The 20,000-nt window shown below is 47.1% G+C and overlaps 1 protein-coding gene across 1 annotated transcript in view; it reads left to right on the top strand.

The window, feature by feature from the left end:
* The window catches only part of arhgef40 (Rho guanine nucleotide exchange factor (GEF) 40), a 31,736-nt gene that overhangs the window by 4,926 nt on the left and 6,810 nt on the right, over positions 1-20,000 (top strand). The window contains exons 2-21 of the mRNA XM_034556737.1: positions 3,796-3,885; positions 5,241-5,348; positions 7,842-8,127; positions 8,564-9,683; positions 9,921-10,159; positions 10,235-10,423; positions 11,099-11,213; positions 11,550-11,643; positions 11,912-11,998; positions 12,378-12,494; positions 13,087-13,185; positions 13,291-13,442; positions 14,238-14,376; positions 14,681-14,800; positions 15,045-15,236; positions 15,744-16,283; positions 16,385-16,803; positions 17,211-17,460; positions 18,395-18,484; positions 19,415-19,621. Of these exons, the coding sequence (XP_034412628.1) occupies positions 3,796-3,885; positions 5,241-5,348; positions 7,842-8,127; positions 8,564-9,683; positions 9,921-10,159; positions 10,235-10,423; positions 11,099-11,213; positions 11,550-11,643; positions 11,912-11,998; positions 12,378-12,494; positions 13,087-13,185; positions 13,291-13,442; positions 14,238-14,376; positions 14,681-14,800; positions 15,045-15,236; positions 15,744-16,283; positions 16,385-16,803; positions 17,211-17,460; positions 18,395-18,484; positions 19,415-19,621 (4,653 nt within the window). The remainder of the gene's footprint in view (positions 1-3,795; positions 3,886-5,240; positions 5,349-7,841; positions 8,128-8,563; positions 9,684-9,920; positions 10,160-10,234; positions 10,424-11,098; positions 11,214-11,549; positions 11,644-11,911; positions 11,999-12,377; positions 12,495-13,086; positions 13,186-13,290; positions 13,443-14,237; positions 14,377-14,680; positions 14,801-15,044; positions 15,237-15,743; positions 16,284-16,384; positions 16,804-17,210; positions 17,461-18,394; positions 18,485-19,414; positions 19,622-20,000) is intronic.

Here is a 20,000-nt window from a genome sequence, read left to right on the forward strand (position 1 = left end):
TCTGATGAACATATAGGACCAGGAGAACACATCTGATGAACATATAGGACCACGAGAACACATCTGATGAACATATAGGACCACGACAACACATCTGATGGACATATAGGACCAGGAGAACACATCTGATGAACATATAGGACCACGAGAACACATCTGATGAACATATAGGACCACGAGAACACATCTGAAGAACATATAGGACCACGAGAACACATCTGATGGACATATAGGACCACAAGAACACATCTGATGAACATATAGGACCAGGAGAACACATCTGATGGACATATAGGACCACGAGAACACATCTGATGAACATATAGGACCACGAGAACACATCTGATGAACATATAGGACCACGAGAACACATCTGATGAACATATAGGACCACGAGAACACATCTGATGGACATATAGGACCACAAGAACACATCTGATGAACCACGAGAACACATCTGATGGACATATAGGACCACGAGAACACATCTGATGAACCACGAGAACACATCTGATGGACATATAGGACCACAAGAACACATCTGATGAACCACGAGAACACATCTGATGGACATATAGGACCACAAGAACACATCTGATGAACCACGAGAACACATCTGATGGACATATAGGACCACGAGAACACATCTGATGGACATATAGGACCACGAGAACACATCTGATGAACATATAGGACCACGAGAACACATCTGATGAACATATAGGACCACGAGAACACATCTGATGGACATATAGGACCACAAGAACACATCTGATGAACCACGAGAACACATCTGATGGACATATAGGACCAGGAGAACACATCTGATGGACATATAGGACCACGAGAACACATCTGATGAACATATAGGACCAGGAGAACACATCTGATGAACATATAGGACCACGAGAACACATCTGATGGACATATAGGACCACAAGAACACATCTGATGGACATATAGGACCAGGAGAACACATCTGATGGATATATAGGACCACGAGAACACATCTGATGAACATATAGGACCAGGAGAACACATCGTCATCGTATAAAGAACCCGTCACCATTATGCAAAATATCAGAGTATTCTTTGGGGTAATTTCTTTAATGTATTTAGAACAGTGCATTTGAACTTCCCGAAAATTGAGATACTTCTATAAATATTCAGCAAAATATATCGTTATTTTTTATATATATATATATATATATATAAAAAATGTATATAACATAAATTATATATAATAAAAATTATATATATATTATATATATATATATATATATATATTTTTTTTAAATTTTAAATTTGTATATATAAAAAATATATAATAATAATATATATATTGTGTGATCGATGCATTTATTCAGTTTTTCTGAGAAAAAAAACAAACAAACAAAATCACAGGATTTGGAGATGCATGTCTTCCCTGTCTGCACACATTTAAAGATGCATCATGGACTATCTGATGGAATCATAAACATGTCTTTATAAAATCTGCGTCCAGTGTCAGATACTTTGGTTTCCTTTGGGGAAAATGTTGGATGTTCAAAGAGTTCAGAAAGTGTGACGCCTGCATTAGCATTAAGTATCCCATTGAAGATTTAATTCCACCTCTCGTCCCTCAGAGGAGACGCGGTTTGTTTAGTTGTTTTTTCTTTTCGTGAGAGGCTCCTTCTTCTGTCTTGGAGAAGGAAATCTAATTACAAATGTCCTCCGGGGGGGGGGGGGGGGACTAACCGCATTAGATGCACCGGAAACCGGAAGCTACCGGTCAGACGGGGGAGTGACGCACACGCCAATAAACGTGACCTTCTTTTTTTAACTGTGTTAAAACTATTAACAATAAGGAACTTTCACTTTTCTTATTTACATTTATTGTGTGTGTGTGTGTGTGTGTGTGTGTGTGTTGCAGTCTTTGGACGTTAGAGCTCTCTGCCTCTGAGGAAAACACACCGAAAGACACGTGTCATTTTTTTTGTAATTAATATAGTGTTGTGTTGAATTAACTCATGTGGGACGCTTTAAAAATAAATAAATAAATAAAGGAAGTTCCTGCTGGCTTGCCTTGCAGGAACCCCCCCCCCCCCCCCTCCCCACTGTGCTTTTTACTGGAGGCCGTTTAAACCTCTTTTTACGAGCGCGACACCCGTTACAGACCGCCGTCTGCTGGCCGCCTCCCGTGATGTCATCGCCCTCACGTCAGCTTCAATACGACCGACCCCCTTTTTTATTTTTATTTTTTAAAACAGGGCAACATTTGTGTTCTGCTTTAGTCGTCCGAGAGTACGCCGCGTCTTAAGTTGTTGTTTTTACAATGTAGTGGCACAAATAAAACACACGTGGCTTTGTTTTAATGTGAAGGTCGAATACTTAGAACATGTTTCACTTATTTTAAAGATAATTCTCTCTTATGGGTCGCCTCCCAAAAAGAAATGTCGTGTTTTTGTGTACCAAAAAGCCAACTGGACTAACGTGACCCAAGAGCTGCTGCGTTCAGCAACGTTAATGCGAGTTTCGCTCTTTCATTTTTTTATTTTATTTTTTCCTCCGTTTAGCTCCCGTCTCCTGTTGCGATGGAAAAGTAGAGCTCCATGAATTTGGGCCCGTCGGTGCCACCCGGCTGGGTTAAGGAAACACAACCAAACATGTGACTCTCAAACCACACTTGTAGATCTGATGTGGCTTTTTTTTATTATTCTTTATTATGTGTCTTGCTCTAAGTTATGAGTCTCAGACTTTCTCCTCCTTATTTCTCACAGCTTGCCTACATTTATATAATATCTCCCTCTCCCCTTCTGAATTTGGGTCGAAAACACAATTTAAAATAAGTCTGTTCCCCAAAAGAATTAGTTTGCGTATTTGATACGTTGAATTCGTTTGTTTCTTGTTCAATACGGTTGAAGCTCGGTCTTCTTCCATAAACCTCCGGCTCACTCCCTACTGGCCACCGTCTCACGCGAGCCAAACTTTTCTTTTCTTTTTTTAAATTATTTCCGTACACTCTGTTCTCCCACTCTGGTGTTTTTATTCTTCTTCTTATTTCTTCCCGTGCACGGCTTTCCATCCATCCCCTTGGTTGTTGTTGTTGTTGTTGTTGTTGTCACTCGGGGGGGGGGGGACAAGATGGCGTCTGTATCCCGACGTACTCGTTGTGAGACGACGTCCGGATGCCTCGGATTGGAGGTGAAGGAGAGAAAGAAAAAAGAAAGAAAAGTAAAAAGAGAGGAAGAGAAGAGCAGACGGGAGTTTTGAGAGGAAATGTGAAGCGAGGGAGAGAGAGAGAGAGAGAGAGAGAGAGAGAGAGAGAGAGAGAGGTTGGAAGAGAGAGGGAAAAAGTTGCAGGTTGCCATGCCAACGGCCCATGTAAAAAAATAAACACTGCATGTGTTGCATGCTCGGTCGCCCTCCAGCTTACAGGCCGGGCCCAGTGTTACGATGTGTGTGTGTGTGTGTGTGTGTGTGCATGCAGCTGTGCATGTGTGTGTGTGTGTGTGTGTGTGTGTGTTGGGAGTTAACATGTTGCAGTGATTGTACTCTCTTGTTCTGGGGGTTCTTACATTAACTGGGCCTGGGAGGAAATGTTTGACACTCCCCAGGCCGTACAACAGGAAGTTGAAAGAAGAATATTTGTGTGTGTGTGTGTGTGTGTGTGTGCGTGTGTGTGTGCGTGTATATGTGTGTGTGTGTGTGTGTGTGTCAGCGAAAAAAGCGAGACAACCCGGCTGTTAAACACAAACACAGACATCGCAGTCGATCCAGCGTCCGGTTATGGATTAACCCTTTCTTCTCTCTCAGGGTTCGGAGGCGATGGAGGATTGTGTGCAGGGGGCGCTGTCATCGCTTTACCCTCCTTTTGAGAGCACAGCACCACCCCTCCTCTCCCAGGTACATCACACACATACACACACACACACACACACACACACACACTGACCTCTTTACCGCAATGAACAGGGGAATAAAAATAATGCGGATTGAATTAACTGACAGTCCGTTGTCAAGGCGATGCCATGTGCAGATAGCTTTGCGCTCCCTGGATATGAACTGCTGCTCGAGGCCAACAGAACCCAGCCAGCTGGCCTCTTCCTCCCAACAGGAGCTTCGCGTGACTCAAAAAAAGAAAAAAAGCCGCGCACCACTTCTGCTTTTTAAGCCAAAGCGGGGCGGGACTGTCATTCTATTCCAGGTGCATCATGGGAATTCTCTGTGGGTCACCAATATTTTCGAGCCTGAGAGCTAGAAAGTAATATGAAGGGCTACTTCAATACTGTATTAAATAAAACAACGTTGCTCTGTTTTCCTTTTTGAATAATGAATGTTATTGCATTCAATAGGCTGCATGTATAAGGAGCCTCTCTGTCTACAATCACCGACACTGTTATTGATTCCTCACGATCATTATTATTAACCAAGTCATCAGAAATATAAAATGAAACATGCACGTTGAATGGTTTCGCTATTAATCCCAACTACTGGGCGTTTCCTCTGGTAGAGGCTCTCGGTCACCAGGGCGGCGAGTCCCTTGACTGACATGTGACTGAAACAAAAGGAAAAAGGGCCACAGGATGTCCTAACCCTGCTCTGATATCTCCAACTAAGAGTGCCAAAGCCACATTTAAAGCTGTTGGGCCATTCTCCATTGGAATTTGACAATGGGTTATCTTCCAATGGGTTGTCTTCCAATGGGTTGTCTTCCAATGGGTTGTCTTCCAATGGGATATCTTCCAATGGGTTGTCTTCCAATGGGTTGTCTTCCAATGGGTTGTCTTCCAATGGGATATCTTCCAATGGGTTGTCTTCCAATGGGTTGTCTTCCAATGGGTTGTCTTCCAATGGGATATCTTTCAATGGGTTGTCTTCCAATGGGTTGTCTTCCAATGGGTTCTCTTCCAATGGGTTCTCTTCCAATGGGTTGTCTTCCAATGGGTTATCTTCCAATGGGTTATCTTCCAATGGGTTGTCTTCCAATGGGTTGTCTTCCAATGGGTTGTCTTCCAATGGGTTGTCTTCCAATGTCTTCGTTACGACAGAAACAAGCTGCCAAACTCGATGACATAAAATGGATTTTTAAAAAAAAGGAAGCAGCCTTTCTGATTACGTGGCTTGAGGGAATTCCTCCGCTCTTGAGCAAATGTAATAACCCTTTCAAAGAATGCATGTCTAGGCGTCTGAAACCAAAGGCCTGCTCTTAGTTACCCCCCCCCCTACCCTCTCCCCCCCCCCCCTTCCCTCTTGTTCAGGTCTTTTCAGTCCTGGAGTCGACCTATCAACACGACAGTCTTCGCTACCTCCTGGACTACTTCGTTCCTGCCAAGCACCTCCTGCACAAACTCCAGCAGCACGCCTGCGTGAGTATACCGCATCGCAGACGAGAACACACACGTCGAAGCGTAATCGGAAGCAGAAGCGTCTGTCAAACGCAAGAGAGCGAGGAAGGCTGTCAACTGTTAGCTTTTTGATGTGTGTGTGTGTGTGTGTGAGTGTGTGTGTGTGAAAGTCCTAAAGAACGAATCAAAGTCAAGTCCCACATGTTTTTAACTGGTCCTGAGACGGTCTTAATGTCATACCGGAGCCTCGATATGGACTACATAAGTATACAAGACCATTAGTGAGGAGATTGGCTATTTCTATAGTTAGTCTGATTATGGGTTACGGGGGAACCAGAACCAGGACTGAGCGGAGCCGACTGTCAGACATGAGAGGTTTTCTCAAAAAGGGACACTACCGCTTTCGTCCACAGGGACCGCCAGAATCAACGCGGAATGAAACGTTCTTGTAGTAACCTTAAGGCTTTAAAAAAGGTCTTTTATGTCAGTTTCAAGTCCTTAAGGAACAAGTCCAAGTTGAGTCTCAAGACTAGTCTTAGGTGAAGTCTCAAATACTATGTGAGTTCATAAGTCTTCATAAGACTTCCCTTGTTTTTTTAAGGTTCCTTCGGCGCAAAATTCAAGGTCTCAAGTCTTTAGAAGACTGACGATTGGGATCATTGGAGTCAAGACCCCCACGGCAAGTCGAGTCCACGTCAGTGTCGGGTCCTCGTGTGCCCTCGATCAAAGTGTCAGGTCTTCAGTGTGGCATCTCAGTAAGCGGCGCAACAGAAAAGGTTCAAGGCTTTTCATAATCCGACACATGTGTGAACCTGCACCTCCGCGGAGGGTCCGGTCGGCTCCAGAACTCGAGCCGGCCCGGACAAATTAGAGCAAAGCGGGCGAGTGAAACTTGAGATTTAGCAGCCGCCGTGACCCGCAGACAAAAAGGAGGCTGGTTTCCTTTAAGGCTCCACTGAATCGACAGAGATGAATGAAAAAGAAAAGTGTGAATAAAAGTTGTTACAAGCAAATGCATGTAAACAGTCCGACACAAGACAACTTCCACTTGGTGCCCTCGCATCACCCTCAGCTCCACTCAACACAACACAAGATAAACAAGTGAGATGCAACTTGTACTTAACTCAAAGCTAAGAGGTTTACACTGAACAGCATTCCTTCCCAAAGCACACACACACACACACACACACACACACACACAAAGATAAACACACACTGTTCAGCTCAGAGGCTCAGAACTGTCTCATATTTCCCTTTACAGTTTTCCTCGACTCTCTCACACACACACACACACACACACACACACACACCCACACACACACAAGCACGCGCATTTTTGAGCAAACTTTGTTTTCATTGTCGCCGAGTGGAGCGGGACGGGAGTTAGACTGTGAGTCATGACAATAATGCGTTCCATATGCGAGTGCGTTTTTTCCTGCTGTGAGAGAAAGAAAGAGCGATGTGGTGGGAGCCGAACGGGGGTAAAAATGAACGGGGCTTTCATTCACCAGGCCCGTGCACAAAAAACTGATTGGAGGATTTAGTTTTTGTGAAAGAGGGAGGTATGGGAGAAGGAGCAAACACTGGGCTACTCTGAGGGAGAAGGAGGAGGATGGAGGAGGGCCAGAGGGAGTTGGCTCAAAACAGGGAAAAGAAATAGTTTTTAACAGAGGAAAAAAGTCACACGTGATTTTATTTTTTTTTAAAATACTAATATCCACCCACGCTTGCCGGCAGAAGAAACGAGTTGGTTAAATGTGTAGAAAAATAAAGATGGAGGACGGGGAACATAATTTGATCACGTGGGGGGGGGCAGAGAGTCCTTTTTATACCTGAAAGAGGATTAATTGAAGGTGAGAATAGCGATTGGAATGAGGTGTTTCTTCTAAAGGAATGGGTTGACGGTGCAGAGGGATCACGCTCTGGGCCTTCTCTCTCTCTCCTTCACCTAGATTCACAGAGCTCTTGAGTTAGTGTGTCCTTGTGGGCTTTTCTATATTTAGCCCCGTGTTGTTAACTGTACTGGATTTAGATTGATTCTCTCTCAGCCTCATAGAGCTGCTTTGTGTGTTTTCCGCTCGTGAAAACAGTGGGCTGGATGTTTCCATCCGACTCTCTGCAGCTATCCAGAGTCTTCTCGCTGGGTCACGCCAGCTAAGCGCTTTTACACTTTTGGAAAAAACAAACAAAAAAAAAAACCAGCGCGGGTCACATGTCATGACATTGGCGCCTGGCCAGTCGAGCGGGTGAATAGTGTCGACCGGGGCGTTATCCGTTCTAGAAACTCGACTCGCCTGATTGCCGAACACAAAATCGAGCAGGCTGGTTCCAACCGGCCGGATTGAGCGTGAGCATTGATTAGGATAGTTTGTGACAAGAGGGGATTCTAAAAAAAAAGGTGAGATTTTTTTAAAAAGGGCAGAGAGTGCACTACGCTAACCTGAAGACTTGGTAAAGGTTTTAATCTCATGTTTCTAAAATCAACCTTTCCTTTCTTCTCCCTCGTCCACACAGTCTCAGTACCTGGGCTGCTTGTTCCTTCACTCCGGCTGGCCTCTGTGTTTAGGAGAGAAAGTGGTGGTACAGCTCTCCACCCTGGACTGGAGGATCCTGCGCGGCAATGACTTCTACCTTCAGGTCGTGCCCTTCTCGACACGCTGCCCCCGGCTGGCCTTGAAATGTCTGGCCCCTGGGGGGCGCACCGTTCAGGAAATCCTGGTACCCGAGTCACAGCACCCCCTTGTGTTCACCACCGAGTGGCTGCACAGCGTGAACAAGGAACGAGGCCACAAGAGAGAACGTAAGGAAAGGATTTTCTTTTCTTTGCGTCTGATCTTACTAGTTTATTACTATTGTTCTGTATTTCATGTTAAGAGGAAAAGTCCACTAAGGTTTACCGAGGGTTTATGTTCGTAACGTGGGTTTTAGGTGGAAGTGATAAAGACGTTGTAGCTTAGCCGGTAAGACTGTGCAGAAGACTTCACTTAAGACAAAAGAAGTGAAACAGATGACCAGAAGAAGCTTGGTTTATGACCAAAGAATGGCACGTGGAAGGCAACAAGAGAAAAGAGAGATATATGGATGTCAGCAGGTGGTGGGTGGTGATAAGAACCCAACAGTAGAGCTAAAGCTAAAGTTTATGCATTTGTTTTCTCTGTAGCTTATGTTGGTATCTTCTTTTTTGCACAATGTATACCCTCAATAAACACATGATTAATCCTCTTATCTTTGCACAGTTGGAGGAGGACTTGACACCTGCCTGGTCAGCACATGCGACGGTGTGGTTCGACTTCCGTGGAAGGAGGTCGTCTACCCAAAATTCATCCACGACCCTTCTGAGGAGCTGGGCCTGATGTCCAACCACGCGGGCAGCACATCCAACCGCCTGCCCAGTGAGGGGGGCAGCAGCCTCGGGGGCTGGGGTGGCTCCTCCTCCGGAGAACTGGACTCCTGGTCCTGGGACGAGGAGGAAGACTTGGACTCTGAGCCTGCGCTTCCCCGGCGAAGGCGCAGCGAAGATGGGCTCGGGCGGACGACGAGGCACCCTCAGCTGGACGGGGACTACGTGGAGCTGTTGGAGCCCAGAGTGGGCCCTGACGGAGGGGTTGACACAAAGCAGAGGTACCTGGAGATGCATGGAATTTGTAAGACCAAGACTTTGCCCCTCTGCAGAAGAGGTAAAGCCATCAAACTCCGGAAGGGGAGGGCTTGGGGATACGGGAGAGTGGAAGGGTCAGGAAGTTTTCGAGCTGTCCTCGGTGCCAAAAGAGACGTAGTTACCCCAAAGGGTGACGTTTTACCACATAGGCCTCCACCAGCAGTCCCTGAACCTGGCAAAGGGAGGCGGTCTTACTCCTCTTCTGTCCACGACTCTGACGAAGGAGATAAAACCAGCAGAGACTCTGAGGGCCTGGAAAGCCACCGGCCTTATTTTGACAGCCTGTTCAAAGAGAGGAGGCCCGGTGTGGGCAAGGAGAGAGATTGCAACGGCCTCACGCAGCCTTGCAGAGACAACCACCGGGGTAAAGACTCAGAGAGCGCCGATGGTTCTGCCCACGACTCGACGAACCACAAAGTCATAGAGGGCCACTCGGATCACGGATCTCATTCAGACTCTATCTTCGAGGATGCAGATAAACCACAGAGCGGAGACAGTGATGCCACCACCCCAACGTCAGACACACCAGAGAGACCCTTCAATGGAGTTTTAGAAAGTGGAGAAAATACCAACGTTGGATCTAAAATGAAGAATTCGTCGGACCCAAAGGTGAACGAGGAAAGGGATGATGGAAAGACTGAGGATAGAGTTTGTCCAAGCGGAAAGGAGGTTAAAACGGCAGGATTCAGAGCGCCAAGGTACAGACTTATTTATTATGGGCCCTTCTGCTTCTGTATGAATGTATAAGATCAGTAACACTCTGCGTACAGGACATCCAAACATACACACATATAGGCCTGAAACCAATGGTTCAAAAGAAACCTTCCAAACCATTCTAAAAGGACAATGTGTCCAAACAAACACCTTTCTTAATTTATACGATTTATGGACTGTCCATTGTACCTCATTAATACCTTCCTGTGCTTTGTCTTCAGGAGGAAAAGGAAGGGAAAGGGGGCCAAAGGGAGGGCTAGGTCTGGTGGTCGTGCACACCCGAAGGGATCAAAGCTGCAAGGTAAAGCTGCTCAACCAAGTCCCACCCCCTGCTCTGCTTTGACAAAGCCGTCAATCACAGAAGGGAACCAATCGGAGCAAAGAAAGCAGGCAGACGAGCCTGACGGAATGCCACCTTCAGCTCGTGAAGGTACAGAGGACTCGAGGAAAAGCAGTGCAGGTCTGAAGAATGACGCTAAAATCTCTATAATACCCCACGGAATACTTTCTGTGACTATCGTTTCCCCCACAACAGACAAAGAAGCCGAATCTTTGCCTGTCTGCAACGGCCAATCAGGCACATCCTTACTTAACCACTCTAATGAGGAGGCGGGGTCAGGAGAGACATATCCAGACCAACTAAATGGCGGTCCATCTAAAGAGCCTCCTCTGCTGAGGGAACTGGTACCAGAGCTTCTCCTGTCCGGGAAGCTAAAGTTGACAGGCGAGTTCATGTCATGTATGTTTGTTATGCATGTCATGTATGTTTGTTATGCATGTCATGTATGTTTGTTATGCATGTCATGTATGTTTGTCAGCTGCAAAACTCTTACTTTGAGAGCTGGTTAGTCTTGTAGATATGTGACTTTGTTGTTGTTTAGTTGTTGTCCAGTACACACAGTTGGGCCAGAAGGTCTTGACCCCTAACTGTTCGATTAACATGGTTCTGCATCCAAAATTTTTACTTTTTCTTTTAAATTCATAAATCATACATACATACTGTGTATATATATATATATACATACTGTGAGATTCAGTTTGACTCTGATGCCCATTGTGGATAAACGTTCATAAATCCACTTATATATTCTAGAAAAAAACTGAACACAACTTTAGATCTTGCCTCATAATCAGTGCAGTATTTCTTCCTTCTTCCCATATTTTCTATTTGTACATTTTTTGGGGGGGGGGGGAGGGGGGTGGTTGGAGTCCGGTACAAACAGGAACTGCTGCTAGAAAACTTGGCAGGAGTTTTCATGGTGCACATTTCATAAACTCAAAGTGTAGCCCACAGCTAACTAACAAACTGACCTCACGGCAACTTCTTTTTACTTCCTCCTCGGATCCCCTGAAGCATTATGGGAACTCTTAACTTTAACTTGCATCACCCCGACCACAGGTACAGTGGACAGGCTGGGACGCGCCCTGGTGGTCACAGAGACGGATGCATCCGAGGAGAGCTTCTCTGGGAAGGAGATGGCCCGGGTCCTGGCCTGCTACCACAGAATCACTCGGTAAGGTCGTGGTTGTTTGTTTGTTTTTGCTCCTCCAATCAGAAAACCAGAAGTATAAGTCATTGGTATGTTTCGATATCTGCAGGGAATTAAGGCTTGTCAGTGTCGCCGACCTTAAAGTGCACATTTTATTCATTTCATACAACATGTGGGTTCGTCGCACCACTCTTTGACAAACTTGTTCACCTAAAAGTCGCAACTTGACTTGCTTTTTGCTGACTCGGCCAAATGCATCAAAAAGGCGGGGCTAAGAAAGCGCGGCATGTGCCAGGAGGCTCTTTATTTTGTCCCTCCCGCCCCCGTTTAATAAACCCTCCTCCGTTCGTTCCGCATCAGGCCTGCAGCCAAAGAAAAGGGTCTCACGGTGTTGATGGACAGCAGGCGCTCCCCGCCCTCCGCCCTCTGCCTCTCCGCTCTCAGGGCGTTCCAGGTGAGATGCTAAACGTGCTAAACATGCTAAATGTGCTAAACGTGCTAAATGTGCTAAAAGTGCTAAACGTGCTAAACGTGCTAAACGTGCTAAATGTGCTAAAAGTGCTAAACGTGCTAAATGTGCTAAAAGTGCTAAATGTGCTAAAAGTGCTAAACGTGCTAAATGTGCTAAAAGTGCTAAACGTGCTAAATGTGCTAAACGTGCTAAATGTGCTAAAAGTGCTAAACGTGCTAAACCATTGCTCGCGTTGCTCGTTGTGGACCAGGTTTCGGTTGCGGGCGGTCTCGGATCGGTTCTGGTTTTGGTGGGAGAGCAGCAGGAGTCCCTTTCTCATGACGTGGAAGGAGCAGAGGTGACCTCCTGCACACACACACACACACTCACACACTCACACACACACACACACACACACACACACAGCGGTGTTAATTTCCTCCTGGTTCAGTTTATTTATTTTTTAAATTTTGCACGCAGGTAGAACCCCCAGAAGGGAGATTATAAAAAGACGTCAACAGTGATAATTCGGCTCATTGTTTTCTTTCCTCACACAGACGCTAGTTTTTTTCTCGCCGTGTGGTTTTGTACTTCAGGTGTCAAACCGTTGCGCGCTAAAGGGAAGTCCCGCCCCCTCAAAGGACAACTTTGGTTGCAATGAAGTTTATTCCTGCTGATGAATGAGCAAAATGCATTTATTATTATGATTATAATTGTTTTCCTCCCGTTGTGTGCAGGTCCACGTGGTGCGAGGAACGGCGGTCCTTCAGCAACACGTTGACAAGCAGCAGCTTCCCAAAGAGATGGACGGAGACTTCTCCCACTGTCACTCAGACTGGCTGGCCTTCAGACTCGTGAGAAGATGCTTTTTATGTTTTATGTTTTTATGTTTTTTCTTCTTATATTTTACATGGTATTTTTATTTTTTTTTCACTGATTCTGTGACCTCGGCGTGCGTGGTAGTCTTGAAGGAAATCACTTCAGACATTAAAGATTGATTATCTCTGCTTCTTAAATCTGATTTAATTTACTTTAAGCCATTCACTCGCAGCCTGAGTCTCACACACACACACACACACACACACACACACAGACACACTACACAACATTTGTTCAGCTTAAGTTAAAGACCCATTACGACTAGTTTAAAATACCACCGTGAAAAGGGGAGGGGTGTGGATGATGAGTCATGGAAGAGGACGTCTGAGAAGAATCTTAAGGGCTCTAATGGCTTTATTAAAAATGTTTATGTTGCTTTATCCAGATTAAAGCATTTTCCTGTCATCTGAACTTTCTCATGCACTTAAAAAAAACCAAATCAAAGAATGAACATCGTCCCGCACTCGTCTGAATTTGAGTTTTTTTGTGTTATTTTGATGACAATGAATCAAACGCTGATCTCCAAACTGTTGATTTCCATCCTCTCGTTGTTATTTTACGTGTCAGAGCCTGGAGAGTCTGACGGGTCACTGTGAGAGCGCCATCGCCCTCCTGGGAGAAGCGCTGCGGTCCATGGACACCGAGCCGATGCCCGACGACATCAAGGTACCGTCTTGACCCCCCCCCCCCCCCCCCCCCCCCCCCCCCCCGACGCCCCCCAGGGGTCAAGTTCGGTGACTCGCTCAATAACGCCCCGTTGCTCTCCTCCAGGCTGTCCCCCTGAGCATCGACAAACACAGACGGCTCATGGCGAGCGTCTTGGCCGACCCGCGCCTGACGGAACCGCAGCAAAGGGGCGGGGCTTGGCTGGCGGGCTTGGCCAATAGCGCGACTGGGCTGGCGCAGAAGTCGCCGGACTGCAGGTAGCCGCCATTTTTAATGCTGCGCTGGAACTTCGGTGTCTTTTTGGTCCCTTTAAAAAAAAAATCTTATTTTCCTTTCTTGCTTTTGGTGCAACGTCTGCCGCTTGTTGTTGTTATTGGGGGGTCAACTTAGTATTTAAATTCACAAATAGGATATAGCAACACTATTGCCGCTGTAAAACCCTGCACGTTTCACAGCACTGAACATTACCACAGTCAGTGAATGCATCTTCAAACAAGGAATTGGTGATAAGCATGAAAATAAGTGACAAAAAATGACCTTTTTTCTTCTTGTTTATGATGCTGATGAGACGCAGCTGGAATATACATCACGCTACTGAAGTGGAACTATTTTAAATACAAAGACGTCGTGACAAACATCTGTGAGGCGTTGCAGAAACCACCGTGGCCCCCCAGGGGGCAGAACAGCCACGTCCTTTGGCCCCTCCCAGTGTTTGATTGAGGGACTTTGTTGTTGTTGTCAAGATGAGTTACAGGTTTAAAAAAAATGACTCCACATGGTATAAAAAAGAAGTTGTTTTCAGCTCAAAAAATAAATAAATATATAAACAAAGAGAAAAGCAGCCGGAGGAGAAACAGGAATGTGAACTTAAAGATGATCTAAAGACTGATGTGTTTGTTGTTGTTGTTTGTACCCGGTGATGAGGGCCAAATACAAGTATAGGCTGATTTTATTTATATATTTTTTTTTTTTGCATCGTTTCTACCAGCCAAAAATGTTGTTTTTCATTTTTGGTAAACATTTTTTTTTACTCTGACTCTTCGTCCAATCAGGGCCGCTCTTGCCGTGACCTCCAAACTCTACGACAGCGTGGACGACGCCCTCCACCGGCTCGTCCGCGTGTCCAACCAGAGGGGTCGCGACCTGGAGGCTCTGGGACGGCTGGCGGCGCTGGTGGACAAACTGGAAAAGGTCTCTGGAACAGGGTCGGCATGGAAACGCCCTGGTTTGCTGGTGTTGGGAACAATATATACAGGATTAGGGCTTAAAATAAATCACAATTGGGATTATTTAACTATTTAATTAACATTATTTAATTGGGATTAAACTTCTTGAAAATTAACAGAAAAATAAATTATTATATAATACTATAGATATAATGTAATACAAAAAAAATTAGATCAATCACCATTTAACCATTTAACAATAGATATTTAATTTATAAAATCATATCCCCCCCACCCCCCCCCCCCCCCCCCCTCCTCTCATTCCGCAGTGTGATAAGGAGATTGAGCAAGTCCAGTCCCAGCTGGAGGACTACAAGGACCCGCCTCTGTCTCTCAGCAGACTGTCACTCAAACAGCAGAAATTCAAGACATTCAGAGAAACGGCCAATGTGAGTGTGCCTCGTATGTCAATGTAATTAAATATCCTATTTCAATGTAATTAAATATCTTATTTCAATGTATTTGGCTCACAAAATCACAGCAGGATTCTTCAAAATGTTAAAGCCACTGTGTTTAGGATTCCCGGACTCGGTTTATTTGGCGCCACTCGGTGGCGGAATCAAGAATGACACACAAGTAATCCCAACAGAATCATTTAAAAAAAATAATAAAATGATTCCCTGAATCCTTTAGGACCTGCACAGCGAGACTCTGTCAGCGCTCAGCGATTTGGAGGGCTGGTGCGAGCTGGACTGGGGGGGCCTGAGCCGGGTCCAGATCCGACTCCCCCCGGTCCGGGAGAAGCTGAGAGACATGTCCCACTGCCTGTCTGACTGCTGGACCACGCTGGACAACACCCAGCGGCTGCTGTCCACGCTGACCGAGGTAACCAGGCGCGGGGTCGCCGCGGCAACGCCTTAGAGGGAGTTATGAGAGGGCGGAGTCGGAGGCGGGGTTTATAGAGGGGAGAGGAGACAGGAGACAGGAGACAGGAGACAGGAGAGAGGAGAGAGGAGACAGGAGACCGGAGACAGGAGAGACAGGAGACAGGAGACAGGAGACAGGAGACAGGAGACAGGAGAGAGGAGAGAGGAGACAGGAGACAGGAGAGAAGAGACAGGAGACCGGAGACAGGAGAGAAGAGACAGGAGACAGGAGACAGGAGAGCGAAGAGACAGGAGACAGGAGAGAGGAGACAGGAGACAGGAGAAAAGATACAGGAGACAGGAGACAGGAGACAGGAGAGCGAAGAGACAGGAGACAGGAGAGAGGAGACAGGAGACAGGAGAAAAGATACAGGAGACAGGAGACAGGAGAGGGATCCATAACTTCCTTGGGTGCAAAAAACGAGTCATTTTCTTTTCTCTCTCTCTCTCTCTCTCCCTCTCTCAGGCCACCCAGTGGTGCGAGGTGGTCTCCTCCTCCTCCTCCTCCTCCTCCTCCTCCTCCTCCTCTTCCTCCTCCTCCACCCCCTGCCCCCTCGCCTCCCTCCCCCCCATCCCTCCGTCCCGTTTCCAGGACGCCCGCTCCTTGGCCATGGAGCTCGGCGGCGGGCCGCTCCTGGACCTCTGGACCCAGACGGTGGAGCGCTACCAGCGGACCGTGGCGCAGGTCAAGCCCCGGTTCCTCCAGACGGACCGGGCCCAGAACCCGGGCCAGGGGAGGCCCAAGACGCCGTCCGCCAGCAGCCTGTGGGACCTGATGGGTCCCGAGGGGGAGGGCGACTGGGGGTTGGGCGCCGGGGGAGGAGGTGGCGACGGGGGGCTGCAGTCCTGGGGATCCCTGGCATCGCTGTTCAGGCCGCAGACCTGCTCCACACTGAAGATAGGAGAGGAGAAGGGGAGTAAGAAGGAGGGAGGAGGAGGAGGAGGAGTGGGCGGCGCCGGAGGAGGGAAGTTCCTGCAGAACCTTCTGAATCCTGCGAAGAAGAGCGTGAGCTTGTGTTTCATTTACGGGTCACATTTACAAGAAATACTTGTATTCATATAAATATATAAATATAAATAACGGCACCATGTCCCCTCGACCTTCAGCCCACAGAGGCCCCGCCCCCTTCGAAGCCGCCCAGGAGGCGCCACCCGAGCTTCGACCTCCAGGCTCTTCTGGCTCCCCGCCGAGGCACGGCCTCCCCCAAAGCCGCCGAGTCCCCCGCGGGGGCCGCGAGCCGCAACTCCCCCATGTCCTGGCTGGGGAGGCGGGCGGCCGCTGACCCGGTGATCGCCACCAGTATGGCCGCAGCCATCCCTGGATGGGGCGCGGCAGGAGGAGGTGGAGGTGGAGGAGGTGGAGGAGGAGGAGGAGGTGGAGGAGGAGGTGGGGGGGTTTTAATCCGAGGGGTGGAAGTCAGCAGCAAGGAGGTGGCGGACCACACGGGGTCGCCGCGGCAACACGTGCTGCTGGGGAGGACGGAGAGGGAGACGGGGACAGACAGGGCCGGATCCACTGCACAAAGGTGCGTCTCCTCTTCCGTTCTTTTTATTTCTATTAAAAAAACGCATTTCTCGTGTGCATTATTTATTTATTTACTTATTTCCTTACTTATTTATTTATTTACTTATTTATTTACTTATTTACTTATTTATTTACTTATTTACTTATTTGTTTATTTATTTATTTACTTATTTATTTATTTACATATTAACTTATTTCCTGTGTGATTCATCCCAGTTTGATCTCTGGCCGTCGCTCACTGCTCTCTTCACTTCCTCTTCCCCTCCTCGTCTCCTCGTCTCCTCGTCTCCTCGTCTCCTCGCCTCGTCCCTCCTCCCTCCTCCCTCTTTCCCTCCTCCCTCCTCCCTCGTCCCTCCTCCCTCCTTCCCTCCTCCCTCCTCCCTCCTCGCCTCCTCCCTCCTCCCGCAGTAAGCTGTACCTGCTCTGGTGCAGGATGCTGAGTTCGGAGAGGCAGTACGTGGCCATCCTGCAGGGGGTGGAGGAGACGTACCTCCCGTTGCTGGAGCTCTCGGACGCCCCGGCCTCCGTCAGGGGGAAGGCCGACGCCCTCTTCCCCAGCTGGGCCGGCCTCTCCGCCTTCCACGCGCAGAGCCTGCTGCCGGCCATGGAGGGCGCTCTGGTGCAGAGCTTGTTGCAACAGGACTGCTTCAGCAAATATGTGAGTTCAGGAAATGCAGGAAAACACAGTTGTTTTGGCCATAATTTGTTGTTTTGGCCATAATTTTACTTTGTGACCCCTTAAAGAGGCGGCGCCCTCATTGTTTATGTGAAAACTATCCAGTGTTTGGTCAAGAAACGTGGAAAATTGTATATTTGTATGTTGTATGTTTATTTAATGAGAATTTTATGGCCCCTGTGGGGGGGTCACGACCCTCAGGTTGGATACCACTGATGTTATGCACGCATACAACTACAAAAACTACCAAAACTACAGAAATAAGACACATTTTAGTTATTTCTAGATTCTTTTTATCAGATTCAGTCGACCTCGTCCTGTTTTTCTTTAGTCCAGATTTAGTTAAATATAAATTCTGGCAATCAGTAATACACATTTTAGTTATATTGAGTAGAAAACAAATTCCTCTTTATTTTTATTACAGTTTTTAGTTAAATATAAATAAAATGTTTAGTTAAATTGAGTAGAAAACAAACAATTGTTATACAGTTTTAGTTAAATATAAATAAACAATTTAGTTATTTTATTACAGTTTAAATATTTTATTACAGTTTTGGTTAAATATAAATAAACATTTTAGTTATTTTATTACAGTTTTTAGCCCATGGTGACATTTGTAGCTTGACTGTATTCACCAAACTAACTTTTCACATTAAAATATGACCTCTGCTCCTCCTGTCACTCACATATTTAAAATATGACCTCTGCTCCTCCTGTCACTCACATATTTAAAATATGACCTCTGCTCCTCCTGTCACTCACATATTTAAAATATGACCTCTGCTCCTCCTGTCACTCACATATTTAAAATATGACCTCTGCTCCTCCTGTCACTCACATATTTAAAATATGACCTCTGCTCCTCCTGTCACTCACATATTTAAAGTATGACCTCTGCTCCTCCTGTCACTCACAGCGGGAGCACTTCCTGCTGTACTCCCACCACATCCGGATCAAACCGGAACTGGACTCTGCGCTGGTCGCTCAGGCCGCCGACTTCTTCAAGGTGAGCGGAGTCAGATTATTTAATATCTGAAGCGTCGCGGAGGGTCGGAAACACTTTTATTTGCTTATTTTTTTCCTTTGAGAAAAATTCTTGTTAAATCCGCAGACGCGAGAACATCATTGAGAGTAATTTTGGGGCACAAAAAGCAATTAAAGTTGTTCAACGGTTGCAGCAATTAAAAAAAAAAGGAGTATACAGTGAAGCTAATTACGTGTTTAATGGACGCTAGAAAGAAAAAGCCAATTAAAGGCGTGTAGAGAAAGTAATTTGAGCGCACACGCGAACAATTAACTCAAACTGACGCGGCGACGTCATCGCGAGAGATCAAAGATCCCGTATTCAGGTAAGTGGCTCGGTAAGGAGCACTTCCAGGAAACGGCCAGCAGGAGGCGACGTGAGTTCACAACAACAACAACAACAACAGATTGTGGTTTATGGTTATCGTGATGGACCTGTCTCCTCTCTCTCCTCTCTCATCTCTCCTCTCTCCTGCCTCCTGCCTCCTGCCTCCTCCCTCCTCCCTCCTCTCTCCTCTCTCCTCTCTCCTCTCTCCTGCCTCCTGCCTCCTCCCTCCTCTCTCCTCTCTCCTCTCTCCTCTCTCCTGACTCCTCCCTCCTCCCTCCTCTCTCCTCTCTCCTCTCTCCTGACTCCTCCCTCCTCCCTCCTCCTTCCTCTCTCCTCCCTCCTCCCTCCTCTCTCCTCCCCCCTCCTCCCTCCTCCCTCCTCTCTCCTCTCTCCTCTCTCCTCTCTCCTGCCTCCTGCCTCCTCCCTCCTCTCTCCTCTCTCCTCTCTCCTCTCTCCTGACTCCTCCCTCCTCCCTCCTCTCTCCTCTCTCCTCTCTCCTCTCTCCTGACTCCTCCCTCCTCCTTCCTCTCTCCTCCCTCCTCCCTCCTCCCTCCTCCCTCCTCCCTCCTCCCTCCTCTCTCCTAGTCCAAGCTGCCCCCGGCCTCCCCCCTCTCCCCCCTGTCCTTCCCTCACTGTCTCCAGGCTCCGGCTCAGAGACTGGATCAGTACTGCGAGGCCCTGGAGGAGCTGGGGGGGATAAACCCCGCCTCCGACTCCGCCCTCTCCATCCTGAGACACGCTCAGCGGCACGGCGAGGACCTCCGGGCCAGCGACCTCATCGTGGGGTGTCCGGTGAGAACGCCTGTCCCAGTTTACGATCAAGTCCCACTTGAAAGAAACTAACTCATCCCGACGAGGTCAGGCGGAGAAGGAATTGGGATTAAATATTTACACTTTTTTTCAATATATTTTCTTTCTATTTTGAGTATAGAATTAGCTTCAGCATGATTTAATGAGGTTTTGGTCATCACGGCAAAACAAAAATGTCCTTTTTTCCCATTTAAAACCTGAACTTTGAACAATGAAATTGATTTAATTAAACGTCAAATAAAAATAAAGGTAAACTCTCGCGGTTATTACGCATTCAAAAATCTGCTTTAACCTTTCTCAAAAAGACATCCACTTGCCCCACATTGTGCCACTCTGACACAGCAGCACCATTCAGAGCTAG

Source organism: Cyclopterus lumpus, chromosome 18 (assembly GCF_009769545.1).
Source record: "Cyclopterus lumpus isolate fCycLum1 chromosome 18, fCycLum1.pri, whole genome shotgun sequence".
In the NCBI taxonomy this organism is placed as follows: domain Eukaryota; kingdom Metazoa; phylum Chordata; class Actinopteri; order Perciformes; family Cyclopteridae; genus Cyclopterus; species Cyclopterus lumpus.